The 22277-nt window shown below is 35.8% G+C and overlaps 1 protein-coding gene across 13 annotated transcripts in view; it reads left to right on the plus strand.

Moving 5' to 3' along the window:
* The window catches only part of USP37 (ubiquitin specific peptidase 37), an 86045-nt gene that overhangs the window by 39896 nt on the left and 23872 nt on the right, over positions 1-22277 (plus strand). For 7 of the 13 annotated variants that reach the window (XM_086340026.1, XM_086339998.1, XM_086340016.1 and 4 more), the window contains 9 exons: positions 6236-6367; positions 6528-6651; positions 7485-7675; positions 9147-9264; positions 10487-10566; positions 13664-13828; positions 15265-15330; positions 18086-18227; positions 20255-20510. In XM_086340026.1, the coding sequence (XP_086196152.1) occupies positions 6236-6367; positions 6528-6651; positions 7485-7675; positions 9147-9264; positions 10487-10566; positions 13664-13828; positions 15265-15330; positions 18086-18227; positions 20255-20510 (1274 nt within the window). The remainder of the gene's footprint in view (positions 1-6235; positions 6368-6527; positions 6652-7484; positions 7676-9146; positions 9265-10486; positions 10567-13663; positions 13829-15264; positions 15331-18085; positions 18228-20254; positions 20511-22277) is intronic. The other 6 variants (XM_086340082.1, XM_086340049.1, XM_086340075.1 and 3 more) reach the window with 1 other exon arrangement.

Genomic DNA, 22277 nt, shown 5'->3' on the forward strand with positions numbered 1-22277 from the left:
CACAAAATGAATACAAATGTTAAAAAACAGGCCACCTCTGTACAGACTAGAAGTGAAAAACAGAAATACGAATCAAAATATTTAGTCCAGTAAAAATTCTGCTCCAAAAACCAATATAAACTGCAAGAAAATTGTTATATAGCACTCAAAACTGAATTAAATATCCTCAAATAAGCATTTGAAGATATGAAAAAAAGCACCATAAATCAATAATTCTAACCCACAATCAGAATGGGCAAGCAGGAAGAAATGACAGTTGCTTGAACACAAAAGAGAGGAAGAAAGACAACATCATATCAAAAATTAAGTCTAAATGAAAGTTCCCCAAGGGAAAATAAGTTCAAATGAAAATTTAATAAGGGACTTTGAAGGAAAAAACAAGGAGGAAAATAAGATAAAGAAGTATAAGCGGTCAGTGAGGAAGTGGTTGAATTAGAAAACAGACAAGGAAGGTCCCATGGCACATATAATTAGAATCTCTGAAGAAAAAAAAAATCCTGACAGTGAAACAGAATTAGTATTTACAACCATAACCCAAGAAAACTTTGAAATAAAATTTTCAGAAATAAAATTACTGAATTTATATATTCAAAGAGCCCTCCAAGTACCTGGAATATTGAATGAATAAGACACATCTTAGTACAAGTATAAGACTTTAAAGATGAGGAAAAACCCTCAGTGCCTTGAGTCAAAAGATGAAATAATTTGTGAGGGAAAGAGGAATAGACTTCTCGGTCATCATTAAAAGCAGATGAAAAAAGAACATCATTTTCAAGAAACTTGATGAAAGAAAGGATAAACAGATATGCCAATCTAAGCTGTCAGGTATGTGGGCTAGGAAAAAATTAGTTTTAAAGTGGAAGAACTTGGAATAATGTGCACATAAGCTCTTCCTGAGGTCTCTATAGGGTATGAGCTTCATCCAGCCAAGAGGTAATGAAGGAGATACTGGCAAAAGATAGATGGTGAATATTTCATATATTCAGTTATAGAGATAAGACTAAAACAATAGTGGAAACACCAGTATATAAGGATGACATATAGATATTATCTCTTATGACAAAGGAGTATGATTGTAACTAAAAATGGAAGCAGAGAAAGAAAAGTAGAATAACTAAATTGACTGTCATCAGTAGTAAGTGCAAGTCAAAAAGTACTATTTAAAATGGACAGATTAGATAGTAAAAAAAAAAAAAAAAAGAATTAATGAGCACTATAAAAAAGTACAAATACAGATATAACCACTTTTTTAAAAAACCTTTTTTAAAATCAAGATATCTCTAAAACACCAGATAAAGAAGTAAAATATACCAATGTGACACAGTTGAGTCCAAATGTATTTGTCACATCAAGAAATGTAAATGGGCTGACACATCTAATAGAAAAATATTTTCAAATTAGCTCAGAAAGCAAAACCAACTCTATGCTGTATACTAGAGATATACCTAGAACAGTGATTTTTAAAGTTGTAAGATAAAGGGAGGGAAAGCAATTTGGCCGTCTGATGGAAACAGTTAAGAAAGCAGAGGTTGCAGTCCTAATAGCTGATAAAATAGAATATTTAAGGACATAAAAGAAAAAAAACATCATCAGATAGATCTGCAGAAAATAGTAAATGCCATACTCTGATCATAGAGTATAGACCTTTTCAAGCACATATGGAGCACTCACAAAAAGTAATCATATGTTAGGGCACAAAGGAAAAATCAGGAGACCCCATAATGTAGAAATGGGACAGCCACCATCTTTTGACCACAGTGAAATGAAACTGGATAATAAACATGAAACTAAATATTAAAAATGTAACTTCCAACTAGAAATTCTAAAAACCCTATTAAGTGACCCTTGCTGCTATTGCTGCTGCTAAGTAGCTTCAGTCGTGTCCGACTCTGTGCGACCCCATAGATAGCAACCCATCAGGCTCCCTTGTCCCTGGGATTCTCCAGGCAAGAACACTGGGGTGAGTTGCCATTTCCTTCTCCAATGCATGGAAGTGAAAAGTGAAAGTCAAGTCGCTCAGTCGTGTCTGACTCTTTGTGACCCCATGGACTGCAGCCTACCAGGCTCCTCCATCCATGGGATTTTCCAGGCAAGAGTACTGGAGTGGGGTGCCATCACCTTCTCCATTGAAAATAGTATGACAGTTCTTCGAAGAATTAAGAGTAGATTTACCATACGATCCAGCACATATATCTGAAATAATTAAGAGCAGTGATGTGAACAGATGTTTGTACATCCATATTAATAACAGCATTATAAACAGTAGTCAAAAGGTGGAAGCAGCCTAAGTGTCTACCAATGAATGAGTAGGTAAACAAAATGTGTTATTAATATATACATACAATGGAATACTGTTCATCCTTAAAAAGGAAAGAAATTCTGACACTTGCTACAGTGTGAATGAACCGTGAACCTACTCATTATGCTAGGTGAAACCAGTCACCGCAGGACAAATACTATATGATTCCACTTAAATGGATTACCTAGAGTAGACAGATTTGTAGGGTCAGAAAGTAGAATGGTGGTTGCCAGAGAAAGGGTAATGAAGAATTATTGTTTAATAGGTACAGAATTTCAGTTTGGGAGGATGAAAAAATTCAGAGATGAATGGTGGTGAATGTACTTAATGCCTTGTAAGCTGTATACTTAATGGTTTTTTGGTAAGTTTTGTGTTTTATGTATTTTACTATGATTTTTTTTTAATGACCTCAAATTAATAACCTAACTTTACACTTTGAGGAACTAGAAAAAGAATAACAAATGAAGCCCAAATTTAGCTGAAGAAAGAGAATAATAAAAATTAGAGCAGAGATCAACAGCCTGGAGAGTAGAAAAATAATAGAGAAACTGAAAGTTACCTCCTTGAAAAGATCCACAAAATTGACAGATCTTTAGATAAACAGGCAAAGAAAAAAGAATGAAGACTCAAATCACTAAAATAAAAAATGAAAGTACATTGCACCAACATTACTAAGATAAAAAGGATTATAAGAGAATATCCAACAAATTTGATAACTAGGTGAAAGGGTCAAATTCCTGTAAGGAATGGAAAATTGTGAGGTTGTAAGAAAAAAAAATGTAAAGAAAGTAAGAAGTAGGTGTATGAAATTAAAAGCAAAGTGAGGTACCACTTTATACCTGCTAGTATGGCTGTAATTTAGAAAGAAACAGAAAAAAAACCCTGAATAACAAAGGGTGTTTTGGTAAGTTAAAAAAAAACCACATTGCTGAATAGTATATAGTAGTATCTACCTTTGTGTAAGAAAGAAGGGGAAATAAGAAAAGACATGTATCTTTGCTTATGTATGTATATATATAGATTTAAAATACTATATAAAATATAGTTATACAATATATTCAGTATTTTAAGTATAGAAATTATTTTAAATTATAAAAGTAAAATATATTGTATATTAAATATAAGATAAGTAGATACTTCTTTATTGATATTTCATGTTGCTGTATCTTCAGATTCACTATTTCCTTCTTCAGTGTTTAATTTGCTATTAGTTTCATTTGATAAAATTTCATTTCAAATATTTTTTCATTTCTTGAAATTCAGTTTTTAATATCTTCATTTCTTTCCTTAGTGTTTTTGTTTTACTTCACATCCTTGATGATGTACTTGATCACATACATCCTGATCACATACTTCACATCCTTGAAGCATATTTATAATAGCTGTTTTAATATCCCTGTCTGCTGTTGGGTTTGTTTTGAGACTTGTGTTTAAGCTCTTTGGGGTCGAATCTTAAATGGCCTTTATTCTAAGGCTGATTTAATTCCTTTCTTGAAGCATGGGCCCTCTGTGGTCTCTACTAATGCTCCATGAATTCATCTACATCTCTCTACTCTGACTGTTGGGAACCTAAAAACTTAGATTCTGCATGAGCTCTGGAAAGTGTTTGGCTAATAGCTTTCCAGTAATCATTCTTTTCCTTGAAGTTCTTCTTGCATGCTATCTTGGGGTTTCACCTTATGCATGCACAAGTTGGCTTGAAAGTCTAATGCTCCAGCAGACCCCTGTGCAGATTTCTGTAGCTCCTCCTTTGTACAGTTCCTTTCTCCAAGATTCTCTGTCCCAGAAACCTTAACAACTTCAGCATCTCAAACTCCAGTTTCTTTCAACTCAACTCAGCAAGATTCCTGGGCTCTGTTTGGGTACCACTCCCTGAACTCCCCTGTACTCTAGTTTACAAATTGCCTCCAGGCTGAAACCCTACGTAAATGGTAGGGCTGATAGTATTTGCTTGCTTTCTCTTAAGGATTGCAGTCCTGTGCTGCCTGTTGTCCAGTTTTTCTTTGTGTCATATTCCAGATCCTGATACTTTCTCAGTCTTAAGTGGAAGTTTTTAAGGGTATTTAAAGTTGACATCACTGATGAGCAACACAGAAATATTATGTGCCTCTGAATGTGATGCCCTTTGAAGGACACAGTAGCATTATGTATCACTATGTGGACTTCAGTCTGAGCTGACCTTATCATAAGGAAATATCAAACCCAATATGAGGAACATTCCATTAACCAGGATGGATGGGGCACACGGTGTGGGGAGCAGAGGGGTGTGCTGCATTCTGCACAAATTGTCAGTGTCTTGAAAGTGAAAGCTGAAGAATCATTCCAGATTAAAGAAAACTAAAGAGACATGAAAACTAAATTTTGCATTATGTTATCCTGGACTGAATTTTGTGCTTAGGGAGAAACAGTACATAAAGAAACATTGGGTCAGTTGAGAAAATTGGATCAAAGAAAGTATATTCAGTTCAGTTCAGTCGCTCAGTCGTGTCCAACTCTGCGACCCCATGAATCGCAACATGCCAGGCTTCCCTGTCTATCACCAACTCCCGGAGTTCACTCAAACTCACATCCATCGAGTCAGTGATGCCATCCAGCCATCTCATCCTCTGTCATCCCCTTCTCCTCCTGCCCCCAACCCCTCCCAGCATCAGAGTCTTTTCCAATGAGTCAACTCTTCACATGAGGTGGCCAAAGTACTGGAGTTTCAGCTTTAGCATCATTCCTTCCAAAGAACCCAGGACTGATCTCCTTTAGAATGGACTGGTTGGATCTCCTTGCAGTCCAAGGGACTTTCAAGAGTCTTCTCCAACACCACAGTTCAAAAGCATCAATTCTTCAGCACTTGGCTTTCTTCACAGTCCAACTTTCACATCCATACATGACTAGTGGAAAAACCATAGCCTTGACTAGATGGACCTTTGTTGGCAAAGTAATGTCTCTGCTTTTTTTTGTTTTGTTTTGTTTTTATGTCTCTGCTTTTTAATATGCTTTCTAGGTTGGTCATAACTTTCCTTGCAAAGAGTAAGCATCTTTTAATTTCATGGCTGCAGTCACCATCTGCAGTGATTTTGGAGCCCCAAAAAATAAGATCTGACACTGTTTCCACTGTTTCCGCATCTATTTCGCATGAAGTGATGGGACCGGATGCCATGATCTTAGTTTTCTGAATGTTGAGCTTTAAGCCAACTTCTTCACTCTCCTCTTCACTTTCATCAAGAGGCTTTTTAGTGTATTAGATAAAGGTATTATGTTAGCATTAAATTTTACAATGTTTGTAACTGTACTCTAGCTATATAAGCGAATATTCTTATTCTTGTGAGATATATCCTGAAGTATTTAGAGCTAAATGGCTATGATCTATGCAACTTATTCTCAAATTGGTCAGGAAAAATATATAGGGAGAGGTGTTTAAATGATAAAGCATATAGTAACAAAAGGGTTAACAAATTAGTGAGTCTGGGTAAAAAATATTTTTCTGTGCAACTTTTCTGAAAGTTAGAGAATGTTTACAAATAAACATTTTTTTCAAACTTTGGGAAAAAAAACAGTGTACTTTGGAATAATATTTGACAGTACCCATTTAGCATACATATGTTCTGACTAAGTCCCCAATCCTTTTTAGCATTCATTTGAAAACAGAATTTTCCTTGAGTTGAAACTAAAGTGTAATCATGTTATACTGTGGTGGTTCTCTAAGTGTGGTCTCCATACCGGCAGCGTCAGCATCAGCTGAGACCCTTTTAGACATGCACATTTTAGCACGTTTCCTGTCCAGACCTACAGAATCAGAAATTCTGGAGTTGGGGCCCAGCAGAATGTAGTTTAACAAGCCTTCCAGGTGATTCTGATGCATACTATAGTGGAGGACCCCTGCTCAAGTGAACATACTTTAGGAAGTACTGTTGTCTTCAAAAGTACCATTTCTTTCATTTTCAGCTTCTCCAATTTGGGAAATACCTGCTATATGAATGCTATTTTGCAATCTCTATTTTCACTCCAATCATTTGCAAATGACTTGCTCAAGCAAGGTATCCCATGGAAGAAAATTCCACTCAATGCACTTATCAGGTAATTGTTATATACTTACTGAGTTATCTCTTAACTATCAATTATAGAATAAATGGCGTTTTAGATACTTAAAATTTTATGTGCCATTGTTAGCAGTCCTTAAAATATACCTTCCAGTGTTCTATAAAACCTACTAAACTTGTCTCTTTTGTTTTATCAGACGCTTTGCACACTTGCTTGTTAAAAAAGATATCTGTAATTCAGAGACCAAAAAAGACTTACTCAAGAAGGTTAAAAATGCCATTTCAGCTACAGCAGAGAGATTCTCTGGTTATATGCAGAATGTGAGTACTAATTGTTTTTAAACACCTTAGAGATCAGGAAAATTGAGATGATTTTAGTCACCCAATTTAGTTTATCTTATTATTTTATTATTTATCTACTTTTGGCTATGTTGGGTGTCTTTTATGGTGCATAGGTTCTTTGTTGCTGAGAATGGGCTTTCTCTAGTTACGGTAAACAGGGGCTACTCTGTAGTTGAAGTGCACAGGCTTCCCATTGTGATGGCTTCTCTTATTGCGGAGCACTGGCTCTCTAGCACAGGCTCTCTGTCACGGGCTCGATAGATGTGATGCACGGACTTAAGTTGCCCCACGGCATGTGGGATCTTAGTTCCCCAGGCCAGGGATTGAACCAATCTCCCCTGCATTGGCAGGCAGATTCTTAACCCTGGGACCACCAAGGAAATCGCAATTTTATTTTAAAATGAGATTTGTATACATGTGTTCATTACAGGTTGGAGGACTTCCAGTAAGGCTCAATATGATTCTGTGTATTTTATCATTTTAATAATATAGATGTGATTTGCCCCATTTTAGGACCTTAGACTATTTTAGTTACAAAGCCTATTTTAGAAAAATCACTCTTTTTTGAAAAACAAATGAAGGAACAATTCACTTATTAGTCATGCTACTCTAACTTATAATTAGGAGCGTAAAATCTGTCATTTGTTGTCGTTTTTCACAAAATATGTACCCTAAAGCACTCGAGTAAATCTGACATTTTCCACATATGTTACTAACTTCCAAGTGCTTTAGTTTTATAGATCACAATGTTACTAACCAATTATTGTAGCAAGAAATGGTTTGATCTGATTAAGGATATTATACCTTCTTAGGATGCTCATGAATTTTTAAGTCAGTGCTTAGACCAGCTGAAAGAAGATATGGAAAAATTAAATAAAACTTGGAAGATTGAACCTGTTCCTGGAGAAGAAAATTCACCAGATATTTCAGCTACTAGAGTATACACTTGCCCTGTTATTACTAATTTGGAGTTTGAAGTTCAGCACTCCATCATCTGTAAAGTGTAAGTAATCTCTAAAAAAAAAAAAAACACACTTTTTTCCTTTTAATTCTTTATGGCAAGTGACTAAAACTCTTCTCTGAGAGTATTAGTTGCTCAGTCATGTCCTACTCTTTGCGACCCCATGGACTGGGACTGTAGCCCGCTAGACTTCTCTGTCCAAACTCTTCTAAAAGGGTATAATTCTTATCTTCATTCCTGTGTCATGGGGAAACATGAGTATAAATATCTTTGTTCATTATCTCTATCTTCTATGAAAATGCGTGATGGGGTGAGAACTAAAGCAAACTTAAATAGTTTGTTAAATGCTTTAGTGCTGACTGAATGGTTAATTTTTCTCTACTTTTTGTGTGTGCCCATGCCCTGAAAAGACCCCCTCCTGTTAGTTGTTTATTTTGTTGAACCAAATTGTTTTTATTAAAAATGTGTTTTTTATAAAATACTTTAAAATATAAATTATTTTTAATTTTTGCAATGCTTTTTAATCTTTTTTATATATGGGGGTTTCCCTGGTGGCTCAGTCAGTAAAGAATCCGCCTACAATGCAAGAGACGTGGGTTCAATCCCTCCAGATCCTATGGAGGAGGGCATGGCAACCCACTGTAGTATTCTTGCCTAGAAAATCCCATGGACAGAGGAGCCTGGTGGGCTACAGTCCATAGGGTCACAAAGAGTCGGACACGACTGAAGCAACTGAACACGCATGCACAGTTCCAAGACCTGAACCAGAGAGCCAACAGAGTAAGTACCAATCCCAGGATAGGAGACTACTGATGGCCAGCTCAAGTAGTTAGGCAGAGAGAGCAAATTCTCTCTTTCTGTTTATATTAATTATTTTAAAAATAATTTTATTTATTTATTTTTGACTGTGCTTGTCTTCATTGCTACACAGACTTTTTTGTAATTGTAGGGAGTAGGGATTATTCTCCAGTTGCGATGCATGGGCTTCTCATTGCAGTGACTTCTCTTGTTGTGGAGCATGAGCTGTAGAGTGCGTGGGCTTCAGTAGCTGGGGCATAAGAACTCAAGTCATTGTGGCTCCCGGGCTCTAGAGCACAGGCTCAATAGTTGGGGCACACTGGCTTAGGGGCATGTGGGGTTTGGGGAAATAAAAAAATCTAAAATTTAGCATTTATCTCTCATGCCTCCATACACTTGCTCAGTCACTTTAATCATGTCCAACTCTTTGTGACGCTGTGGACTGTAGCCACCAGGCTCCTCTGTCAGTGGGATTCTCCAGGCAAGAATACTGGAGTAGGTTGCCATGCCCTCCAGGGGATCTTCCCAACCCAGTCTCTTATGTCTTCTGCATTGGCAAGTAGGTTCTTTACCACTGGCGCCACACTTTAAGCCCCTTCTTATGCCTAGTCATGAGAAATTCTTTGGGGGAACAGTGTTTCTGAAGTATATTTTTATTTAGTATTGCACACTTAGGCTTCTGAATTCTTACATTTATCTTCTTTTATTCTTGCAGATGTGGAGAGATTATTCCCAAAAGAGAACAGTTTAATGACCTCTCTATTGACCTTCCTCGAAGGAAAAAGCCACTCCCTCCTCGTTCAATTCAAGATTCCCTTGATCTTTTCTTTAGAGTAAATACTGTTTTTTGGTATTTTCACATAACTAAATTTTATATATCATAGATAATTGTATTTGAAGTTGCTTTCTTGAGTTTGACAAAATACTTGCAGGGGAAACAGAAATATTTATAAATAGTATTTATTTTTAAAAGTTTAATAGATATGGTTGTTAACTGAGTGTAGAAGAAAATTCATTGCTCAAGTGGATTATATATCTAAGTCAACAGCAAGTGTTTTAGGCAACCTTAGAAACTAATAATACAGAGTGACACATGCTAAAATTGGGTAATGCGAATCAGAATTGGAGGCACAGAGTTAGTATACTAAGATCTGAGTAATGAAAAAATACTCTGCTTTTCTTTAGGTTATATGTGCCTTGTTAGAAAGGGGGAGTCGTGTTTGTTTTAGAGGTGTAGAGCTATAGATAAATATTTGCATATGTGGTTCAGTGCTATAGATATTCTGAAATTTTCTGGGAGATAATTGAACTGTTGTGTAGTAGTCCTTATAATTGATGGAAATGTGCCAGGATCACCTTTAGTCTATATAATAGTGGTTCTTGTTTTGTTGTAGTAGATAGGCAGGGTTATCACTCTAAGATTCAAAAACAAAAAAACCTCTGTTCTTGAAATGATGAAAATTCAGCTCCACTCAGAGATAAATACTCTGCTTTTCTTTTTTTTAAATCATTCCTTACTATTCCTGTTGTTATCATAGAATTCGTAGCTTTTCCTGTGTATCTTTACCCCCATTTTTTAAGGATTTCTTGTTTCAGTTTTCTCTAGGTAATGATATCTGCCCCAAACTTTGGTCCTTTTAGAGCAGTTGTTCTTAGTGGGCTGTCACCAGAAGATTGAGTTCCATTATAAGAAAGGGGTAGAGTTACACCTAACAGACCAGGAACTCCGCCTAACCTGAAGGTGATCTTATCTCTGCTATGGCCAAATGTTAAAATCTGGATATACTCTTAGCAGTGGTTCTTGTGTATCCATGGGGAAAAGGTATCCATGGGGAATCTGCTACTGTGGTTACTACCATAAATTGAGCTGTTTCCATGGTTAAAAAAAGGAAATTAGGAATTGTGAAACAGGCATATGTTACACTATATTTTGAGGATTAGGTCTTAATTTAGTAAGGCTTGTGCTTCTGGACACAAAATTTAAACTGGGTGGAGTTGTGGCAGTGCTAATTCATCTTCATACTTCTTTATTTTTCCCTCTTGTCTTTTTAACAGGCAGAAGAACTTGAGTATTCCTGTGAGAAATGTGGTGGGAAATGTGCTCTTGTCAGACACAAATTTAACAGGCTACCCAGGTAAGATTAATTGTCTCATTTTTTCTTCTTTAAAGTACTGAAAAATATTAGTGAATAAATGAGGCTTATCAGATGGATTGGTAAAGAAGATTAGCGAAGCTAAGATATGAAGAGGATAGAGAATGGAAAGCTAGAATTCCCTTGTATAAGAAAGGAAGAGAATTTGGAATGTTGAAAAAGAGAGGGAACCTGAGAGCCCCAAGAAGTTGGCAACAAGAGGAGGAGGCTGATGAGATTTTGGGATAATGATAGAAACTAGATAGTAAAATAAAATTTTAATTCAATAATGTGTACCACTTAGTTAAAATCTGTCATGCTGTAATTTCCCTCTCTTACCCCAAACCTTCAATAAAAATATGCTACAGACACATACACATGTGCATGTGAAAATAAGTTATTTTTTTTTGCAATTTGTGCTTTCTTTTTTTTCAGAGGGTAAGTTGGTAAGTTTCATAAGAATTCTTCCATAAGAATGGTAGTCCTAAGAATTCTGAATTAGGAAGGAAATTAATTTATATTGTATTAATCTGTATAAACAAACATAAAGCCAAACTAGTTTTAAAAAATATCATATGATTGTAGAACAGCTTTCAGTTCTTTCCAAGAATAGATCTCAACCACAAACAAGATTATTATTAACATTAAGTATTTATGTGGCACTTTGCCTTCATATTGCCTTACTTTCTTTTAGAAGCTTCAGTTTTCTATGAGTAAATATGGAGTTTCTGGAACCAGCCCCTAGGGACTAGTTCTTTTACATTCTGTATCTGTGCCTTTCTAGAAAATGAATTTCTTTGAAAGAAATGGCTTTCTAAATCATAGCAGTATTATGTTGACCATAGTCTGTCTTTTTTTCCTTAAGAGACTTATTCTTGCCTATTTGTGAGTGTTTTAAGGCAAGAGAACGTTAGTCACTCAGTCATGTCTGAATCTCTGCAACCCCGTAGACTGTAGCCTGCCAGGCTCCTCTGTCCATGGAATTCTCCAGGCAAGAATGCTGGAGGGGGTAGCCATTCCCTTCTTCAGGGAATCTTCCCAACCCAGGGATTGAACCTGCGTTTCCCGCATTGCAGGCAACTTTACTGTCTGAGTCACCAGGGAAGCCCAAGCCACCAGGGAAGGCAAGAGAGTCGGGGGAATAAATCTTAAGGAAAACGATTGATTGTTACCAGCTGTCACTAACTAAGGAAATCAGTCAAGCCTTTGTGTCATAAATCCTAGTTACTGGACTTGCTCTATTTTGTTCATTTCAGTATTAAATCTGTTTGTTTTATTCTTGAAGGCCCTGATATCTTTATCAAAACTGTTCATTTGTAGTCCACCTCACCTTTACAGATGAGTGATAATTTGACTGTTTAATATTACCCTTTATTTTGGTGGGATCATTTGAAAGTTTAGTCAAAATATTTGACATTTGACATTCATCTTAGTCTCTTCACATCAGTTGGATTCTTGTACTCTCTCAAGTTGTGATTTTGAAGGCCATGAATTCTTGCATACTTTTTAACAGAAATACAGTCAGTAACTTCTACAGATTTTTGACTTTGTGGTTTTTTGGTGAAGGTATATACAGTAAGAAAGGAAACAGTTTTCCATAAACATTATTCCCATAGGTGTTCTGAAATTCAATTTTGAAAGTGTTCTTGTGGGCTATGAAATATGTTTAGTCTATTAAACAGAGATTATATTCTTTATTAGAGGTAAAATGGTTACTACAGTAGTAATTTTAAAAAACTACAGAGCTAAAAGCCTTTTCAGATCCACAAACCAGATTGGGCATGTACGTTTTATAGAACTTTTTTTGAATGTGGAGAAAACTTTTTGTTTTCTCTCTTTTCTCTAGAGAAGAGATAAGAATAGTTCTCATCAAAAGTCATCTTAAAAATTTTTCACTATCAAATATAAGGGCTGTTTAACACTTAAATTACCATCTATGGTTATATAGTAGTAGTATTAGTCACTCAGTCGTGTCTGACTGTTTGCGATCCCATGGACTGTAGCCTGCCAGACTCCTATGTCCATGGGATTCTCCAGGCAAGAATACTGAAGTGGACTGCCATTCCCTTCTCCAGGGGATCTTCTTGACCCAGGGATCAAACCCGGGTCTCTGGTGTTGCAGGCAGATTCTTTACCATTTGAGCTACAGGGTAGACCCTTATGGTTATATAACACCCATTTTTTTATAAACTATATAACACTGAAATAAATAAGGATTTGACCCAGTATCAATACAGTATTTTAAAATTCAGTTTTCTTGTCTGATATCTTTTGGTTTAAAAGATGCTTGCTCCTTGGAAGAAAAGTTATGACCAACCTAGACAGCATATTCAAAAGCAGAGACATTACTTTGCCAACAAAGGTCTGTCTAGTCAAAGCTATGGTTTTTCCAGTAGTCATATATGGATGTGAGAGTTGGACTATAAAGAAAGCTCAGCGCTAAAGAATTGATGCTTTTGAACTGAGATGTTGGAGAAGACTCTTGAGAGCCCCTTGAACTCCAAGCAGATCCAAGCAGTACATCCTAAAGGAAATCAGTCCTGAATATTCATTAGAAGGACTGGTGCTGAAGCTGAAACTCCAATACTTTGGCCACCTGATGTGTAGAACTGACTCATTTGAAAAGACCATTATGCTGGGAAAGATTGAACGCAGGAGGAGAAGGGGACGACAGAGGATGAGATGGCTGGATGGCATCACTGACTCAATGGACATGAGTTTGAGTGAACTCCAGGAGTTGGTGGTAGACAGGGAAGCCTGGCATGCTGCAGTCCATGGGGTCTTAAAGAGTCGGACACAACTGAGGGACTGAACTGAACTGATGTTTTTTTTCTAGTAACATTATTTTACCCAAACCTCTCAATTAATAATATCTACCCAGTGCCTGTGTTTTATTTTTATTTGTGTTCTTAGTATCTAGCACAATGCCTAGTGCATGGCAGGTATTCAGTAAATGTTCCTTGACAGATCTTTAGTTTGGCCTATTGTAGTATTTAAATCAAAAGCTGTCTAACATGGTTAGTTAAGTGATCTCTTCTTAGCTGTAAAAGAGCTACCTCTGTTATATTCGAACCAGTAGTGTCATCATCTTGTTTTTCAGAATCCTCATACTTCATTTGAAACGATACAGCTTCAATGTTGCTCTCTCACTTAACAACAAGATTGGGCAGCAAGTCATCATTCCAAGATACCTGACCCTCTCATCTCATTGCACTGAAAATACGAAACCACCCTTTAACCTTGGTTGGAGTGCACAGATGGCAGTGTAAGTCCTTGAGAATTTCTTTCCCTTTTGAAGTAGAAAGACTTCTACTATCTGATCAGAAGAATGACTGAATTAGATAACATGACTGCAGGTAAAATCATACCAAGAAGATTTTAATTTTGCTTTATTTGAGGATTCTGTGCTAAATTACTATGTGATTTAAGTAATTGAAAAAATGCTTTAATAACAATTTTCAATGTGCATTAATTGCCTTTCATAATAAATTACCTTTTTAGGGAGTACTCCTTACTCTTTTAGATCACTGGAAGACAGTTTTATACATTTGAGGAATACAAACCAAATTTACATGGTCTTAAGAGTCCCCTGAACACTAAAAATACCAATTCTTGTGTTTGTTCCCTAGAAGTTCTGTTTCAGCAAATCTGATATAGGACTGGGGAATCGGTATTTTTAATGAATGTCTTTGCTGACTCTTTGAAGTATGCAAACTTGAGAAACAGTATATTAACTATTATGCTGGGACATTTAAAATAGATTGTGTCTTCATAAAAGCATTACCAGTTTGAGCAAAGAACTTCAATGGTGCCTCACAATTTTTCCATGAGAAGTAACTTTTTATTTTATCATCATGAATCCTGGGAAAACCTTAAGATTTCTTCAGATGTTTCTGCATACTTGCATTACTTTGAGCCATATGTTGTAGTTCCATTTTATACTTACACACTAAGTGATAAACATTTGCTAAAATGAATTGATGAAGTTTTGTAAAAATTATTTCCCTTTTGGATTAATATTTGAAATATCATATAGGTTTACACTGAACGCCTCACTGAGCCAATAACATGTTCCCAGAGAGTCAGTGTTTCTGGATGTTCTCTTATGGCCTTTCTTTAGAATGGATGTTTTTGCTTGATGCAAACTGCCCTCTACTGGTAGAGCTAGTACTCTTTGTGGAAATATTACCATTTCATACGAGTAGCCAAGGCTCTTTACGATCACAGGCCTGAAACTGGTCTCTCTGACTATACAATTTAATACCTTGGAGACTTTGGACAAATTCCTTGACCTGTCTGTAGAGAAAATAACAGAGTAGTTGTGAACTTTAAATGAGATAATATGTATGAGTTCTTATTATAGTGCCTGATATCTAGTAAGTCCTCAATAAATGAGAGCTGTTACTATTCTATTGCTTAAAAGAACTGAGACAAAGAGAATTTCCCAAGTTGTCCTTTTCCTGTTGTATCAGTATTTGACTTCATTTCCAGTATTATTTATTTAGATCATGAGATAAGGCAAAGCCTAGAGAAAGTATTTTGTTTTCTCTTTTGGCCTCTATTATTAGTTGAAAAGTATAATTGTTTGCTTTTCAGGAGGATATAAGGGACTGTAATACAGGATAATTCATTTTATAAGTTAAGTGTATTTTTTTTAGTAATGTAATTATATACATTATATATTTTCTAATTTTCTGATAGTTCTAGACCATTGAAAGCCTCTCAAATGGTGAATTCCTGCATCACCAGCCCTTCTACACCTTCAAAGTGAGTTATATTTCTTGTGTACCCAAAATTTGTATTTTTAAGGATTTGGCTTACCCTAATTTCCAAGATTATCCCCTTCCCTTTTCATATTGTTTCTCTTTTTGCATGATAACTGCTCTGCATTACTGTATTTTGGAATTTTCCTAAATCTGCATTGAACTGTGATTAGGGTATATCGAGTTTTAACACTGAAGCAAGTTCTGATGATCCTCTCAAAATTTTGCTTTAAAACTTCTTAGATCATCTTTTGTATGTAATATTTTCATCCTACAACTCTAGAAATTGACTGATGACAAGGAATTTTTAGGATTGAAGAGTTAAAGTAACCCTTACTGGTATAAAAAGCACCATTCTTCAAATACACGCATGGAGATCTCAAAATATCTTTTCACCTGTAGCTAACTAGTGTGGGACTTTTTATCTTAGACACTGAACTGGAGCCATTCTGAAAGGGGACAGGAAAACAAATACATACTAGAATGTAGCTATTCTACAAATATTTTATATATTTTTGCTTCAGACCAGAAGTTTGTCCAAGAAGGAGACAAATACTATTTTTTTTAATATACCTCCTCAGTGATTTGACTAGAACTACAGTTCCTGATTAGACATTTCTAAATGACTTGGTTGTCATTTGACTTTAAAACTAATTTTTCTAAAGATTTGATGTCCCAAAGTACTTTTAGAAAAGAGACACTTCTGTTGTTTAAGGGCTTTTGGGGTGCTTATATAACCATAAAATGACATTTGGGAACTGCTGTTTTCTTTTCCTCCTGTTAATTATTTTTCAGTGCAATTAGAACCAGATGACTAACTGACTAGAAATCTGAAATGGTACCGATATGAATACTCTTGCCCGTTCTCAAGATACAAATGAGCAATACCACTTGGCTGCTTAGAAAGTGAGCAAGTGATGCCTTTACAGGATGAATATTTTTCCTTACTACAGGCAAGCTGCCTTCTGTGAATATAGTAACTATTAATGGAATGCACTCTTTATGTACCAAATCACTATAGTTTCAAGAAAGAGATGGTTTCATTGGGCATCATTATACTTGGCATGGTCAATCTGTTCTCCAGGGTCTTACTGGTATGAGAATTTGAGAGTTGGTCAATAAAGATGACTAGGCCCTAGAAGACCTGTCATGCCGATCAAACTTAAAAGAGGCTGAATTATGAACCAAAATACCATTGGTTCTTCTGTAATATTCTTTGTCACATTTGACCCTGGTATATTAGTAGCCAGGTGTCACCCTCCTTCAGCAAAGTATTTACATAGATAAATAAATAAATGGTATGTTCAGTTTTGCTTGGTGAGCATGGAATCAGAAATGAAGAATTAAGATGGCTAATTGGCTTTTTCGAAGTTATATTAAAAACTCTTTTTCAATACATATTGGGAGGCTATTCAAGTGTTCAGGCTGAAGTGCAGTGATACCCTGACTGCTCTCAGCCAAAGACCATGGTTGGGCTTATTGCTGACCACTTGCCTCTTTTCTTTGATCTACATTGCTATACATTCTCCTGGTTTCCACTGTGGCCTCTTATTTCTTGATGACATCATTCTATATGTTTATTTATAGTTTTCACATTTAGATTATTGCATTTTCTAACTTCCATTTGACTTTTTTTTTTAGTATAGCATATGAATTTATGTTAACCTTCATCAAAGAAAGTTTGTGCTTTTTTACCTTTACCACTTTTTCCTTTAGTTTATTTTTGGCTCACTTAGAAGACAACACAGTAACACCTTACTTATCTAGTATCATTGAAAAGTAATATTTCATATTCCAAATAAATGAATTTTTATATGATTGAAGCTTGCCTTTTAAAACATTGCCTTTTTAATTTTAATCTTTAAAATGTTTTAACCATTTTAGATGGTTATATCTCTGTAACCTTGCAGAATTCCTTATGTTATTAAATGAAACACACTGAAGATAATTTAAATATATTGTAATGACTTAGAACCAGCATTGTAAGTATCCATTATTACACTGTGTTTTAATATGGTAATGCCCTCAGAGGCTCTTAATTCTTATGAGACAGTTTGCCTTTACATTAAATTACTTCATAGCTCTTTATTGTCCTTTTGGTGGTTATTCTCTCTCATTTCTTAGCTCTCATTTCTTGATGAACTTGCTACATTATTTTGCTCACCATTTCCTGGGGAAGAAGGGTCCGTGTCTAAACAGTAAAGTTCATGAGCTTTGAAACTACTGCCTTCCTCAGAAGCCTTTTTTTTTTTAACCTTTTGAGTCTCTGTGTTCTAGAAGGTAGAGGTTGCCAGAAGTTGGACGTGCATATAAATGGATAAGTGGAATGTTACTGTTAATTTCAAAGTACATGGATCATAATTTTAAAGAGCAAAAATTAGTCCTCATACACTCTGTTGTCAAAAACATATTCATTGCTATGTCTGCATGCATTCAGTAGAGTACTTGCTTTATAAAGACAGTAACAAACTTCTTTGGAGTTGATCATTAAAAGAAAAAAGGCACAAAGTGATTGGTTTACTGATGATATAAAATAGCATAAGAGTTGTCTGATTTTCAAAGCATGGCTCTTTTGGAGTAGGGCAAAGGTAATGCTTAAATATACCTCTTTTGATATATTTTTTTTTTCTCTGTTAAATCATTCTCCATAATGGAAAAACTTTTATTTTGATATTTATACTTCAAAGAAATAACAAGGACAGATAATTACTTATCACTTACATAGAGTTGTCTGTTTGTTTGTTTCTCTTAAATAATAGGAATTTCACCTTCAAATCCAAGACCTCCTTGGCTTTATCCCTTGATTCAGACAGTGAAGATGAGCTTAAACGCTCTGTGGCCCTTAGCCATAGGCTTTGTGAAATGTCAGGCAGTGAACAGCAGCAGGAGGACCTGGAAAAGGTAAGTGGTTTCTTACCAAAATATCTGACTGTAGAAACCAATGCCTTTTCATAAGCAACATCGGCAAACTTAATAAATACATACAATAGATCGTAAACTTAATGCACCTGTTTGAACAATTTTAAGAGTCTGCTGTTTGTAGCTACAAAACTTGTGTGTTTAAACGTGGATTGAGGCTTTTTTTTTAAATTGAGGTATAATTGACATAAAACATGAGATTAATTTCAACTGTATAACATGATATATTTGTGTATATTTATTGCAAAATGATCACCACAAGAAATCTATTTAACATTATCACTATACCTGGTTACCAAAAAAATTTTTTCTTGTGAGTGAGAACTTTTCAGATGTACTTAGCAACTTTCAAATATGCAATGCAATATTATTAACTGTAAATTACATCCCCATGACTTATTTTATAACTGGAAATTTGTACTTTTTTGCCCCCTCACCGATTTCATTGACTCCCTAGTCCTCACCTTTGGCAGCCACCGTCTGTTCTCTGTATCTGTGGGCTTAGTTTTTTTGTTTTTTTAGATTATACGTGTAAGTGAAATCATACAGTATTTATCTTTCTCTCTATGTAACTTATTTCCCTCAGGGTCCTTTAGTGATGTCACAAATGGCAAAATTTCATTGTTTTTCATAGTTTTTTCATGGTTGAATAATGTTCCATCATGTGTGTGTGCGCACACTTAAACACGCACTCATTTCACATCTTGTTTATGCATTCATCCATCAGTAGAAACTTAGGTTGCTTCCAAGATTGATACGTTAAGAAGTGAAAGTTGTTGTAAATAAATAGCTTCCTCCTATTAATATTAATCTTCAGAGCTACTCTTACATTTGCTGTGTGTGCTTATTCACTCAGTCATGTGCAACTCTTTGCGACCCCTTTTGTAGCCTGCCTGGCTCCTCTGTCCATGGGGAATCTCCAGGCAAGAATACTAGAATGGGTTGCCATGCCCTTCTCCAGGGGATCTTAGACCCAGGGATTGAACCCAGGTCTCCTACATTACAGGCAGATTCTTTACCATCTGAGCCACCAGGTCCTCGGATAATTACTTGCATTATTTTGATACTAATTATTAATACGAGGGAACCATAGTAAATATTTTACATTAACAGGCCAACTAGGTAGTCTAAACGTTTGATGGGTGTGAAGGCACAACTTTCAGCATCTTCAGTCTTGACACATAATAATGATGGTTAACATTTTTGAAGATACAAGGTTTTTTAGGAGTTTGCATCATCTCATGAAACTGATTTTAAACCTCATTTCAGTAAAATAACAATTATTTCAGTAGTTACTTTTTGTTCAGACTGTTTCCTGTCTTTAAAGTTAGAGGTAGTTTGTGGTTGCTGACCTTGAGTGAGAAATGACAAAGTGAAAAATTCTCCCAGAAATCAGAGAAATTTATTCAGAAAATAACTTCTAAATATTTATAAAATCTTGATAGTTTTTATTTTTTTCATCTATTCAAAAAAAAGGAATGAGAGCTACCCACATTTTAAAAAGAATGTTAGGTATAGTGACAGAATATTTACAGTGTGATCCATGTATATCTGGAAAAAATATACCAAAAACACTTAAATATCTCTGAGTGGTGGATTTTTGAATGAGTTTATTTTATTATTTTTATGTATTTTCCAAATGTATACAAAGAGTATACTTAACATTTATTATAATCAAGCAAGTAAACATGTATCTTTATATGTAGTTAATACATAAAAAATTAAAAGAAAATTAGGCTTCCCAGTGACTTTATTTATTCGTTATTAGTTGTTAAATAACCCAAAACATCAAAGAAAGGAAACTTAGGCAATTCCCTGGCAGATGAGTGGTTAGGTTTCCACGCTTCCACTGCAGAGGGCATGGAACTAAGATCCCACATGCCACGTGGCACAGCCAGAAAAAGAAAAAGGAAAGGAAACTTCTTAGAAATGAACATATCACTTTAAACTCTAAGATTGCTGTATTTGTAGGCATTCTGTTTTCTTCTAAAAGCAGTTCTATTCTTTAGGATTCAAAATCATGCAGAATAGAACCTGATAAATCTGAATTGGAAAACTCTGGATTTGACGGAATGAGTGAAGAGGAGCTTCTAGCAGCTGTTTTAGAGATAAGTAAAAGAGAAGCTTCACCATCTCTCAGTCATGAAGATGATGATAAACCAACTAGCAGCCCTGATACTGGATTTGCAGAAGATGATATTCAAGAAATGCCTGAAAATCCAGACTCTGTGGAAACTGAGAAGCCGAAGACAATCACAGAGCCTGGTAGGTTTAAAGATAAACATCTGGTAAATAAGACATAACTGTTTTAAAAGCTTTGTAATAGCAAATGACTTCTACATAATGGGAGATGAGATGGATCTGTATAATAGAGCTATAATATTTTTGTGCTCTTTCTCTTCTTTTTCTAACAGAAATAAGTGAATATTGTGAGTTTGTGTCAGAGGCTAGTGGTAGAGTATTCCTTGTCCCTTTAGGTGTCAGTTCAGTTCAGTCGCTCAGTCGTGTCCGACTCTTGGCGACCCCATGAACCGCAGCACGCCAGGCCTCCCTGTCCATCACCAACTCCCGGAGTTCACCCAAACACATGTCCATTGAGTCAGTGATGCCATCCAACTATCTCATCCTCTGTCGTCCCCTTCTCCTCCTGCCTTCAGTCTTTCCCAGCATCAGGGTCTTTTCAAATGAGTCAGCTCTTCGCGTCAGGTGGCCAAAGTATTGGAGTTGCAGCTTCAAAATCAGTCCTACCAATGAACACCCAGGACTGATCTCCTTTAGGATGAACTGGTTGGATCTCCTTGCAGTCCAGGGGACTTTCAAGAGTCTTCTCCAACACCACAGTTTAAAAGCATCAGTGCTTCGGCGCTCAGCTTTCTTTATAGTCCAACTCTCACATCCATACATAACCACTGGAAAAACCATAGCCTTGACTAGATGGACCTGTGTTGGCAAAGTAATGTCTCTGCTTTTGAATATGCTGTCTAGGTTGGTCATAACTTTCCTTCCAAGGAGTAAACGTCTTTTAATTTCATGGCTGCGATCACCATCTGCAGTGATTTTAGAGCCCCCGAAAATAAAGTCAGCCACTGTTTCCCCGTCTATTTGCCATGAAGTGATGGGACCAGATGCCATGATCTTCGTTTTCTGATTGTTGAGCTTTAAGCCAACTTTTTCACTCTCCTCTTTCACTTTCATCAAAAGGCTCTTTAGTTCTTCACTTTCTGCCATAAGGGTGGTGTCATCTGCTTATCTGAGATTACTGATATTTCTCCTGGCAGTTTTGATTCCAGCTTGTGCTTCTTTCAGCCCAGCGTTTCTCATGATGTACTCTGCATATAAGTTAAATAAGCAGGGTGACAATATACAGCCTTGATGTACTCCTTTTCTTGTTTGGAACCAGTCTGTTGTTCCATGTACAGTTCTAACTATTGCTTCCTGACCTGCGTACAAGTTTCTCAAGAGGCAGGTCAGGTGGCCTGGTATTCCCATCTCTTTCAGAATTTTCCACAGTTGATTGTGATCCACACAGTCAAAGGCTTTGGCATAATCAATAAGGCAGAAATAGATGTTTTTCTGGAACTCTCTTGATTTTTCCATGATCCAGCGGATGTAGGTGTACATCAAAAGAAAAGTTGGTATTCCTGCATTTAAAAATTGTTTGTGTCAATTTTTGGTCACTTTTTTCTTACCACTTCTCTCATAAATATGTATAATTCTTCATTTTTTCATATCTGAACTTATATCAAGTTCTAATGTATAAATCAAGTTCTCCGTTCTTCTTTGGGTTCATCCCTTTAAAATGGTGGAAAGACCACTGAACCAAGAGAGCAGGTCTTGGGTGTCTAGTCTTAGCTATACCACCTACTAGTTATAAATTTTTAAATAAGTGATTTAACCCCTTGATAGCTATGAGACATACTTCAAATGGTTGGGGTAAAATGTTAAATAATACATACGTATTATGTGAAGTGCTATACAGATACAAATATTTTTGTGGTAATTATTACTCAAATTTTGTTGTTTCTCAAGCTA

The sequence above is a fragment of the Bos grunniens genome, chromosome 2, assembly GCF_055505025.1.
Source record: "Bos grunniens cultivar Pamir isolate PY7600 chromosome 2, Bosgru_T2T1.0, whole genome shotgun sequence".
Lineage (NCBI taxonomy): Eukaryota > Metazoa > Chordata > Mammalia > Artiodactyla > Bovidae > Bos > Bos grunniens.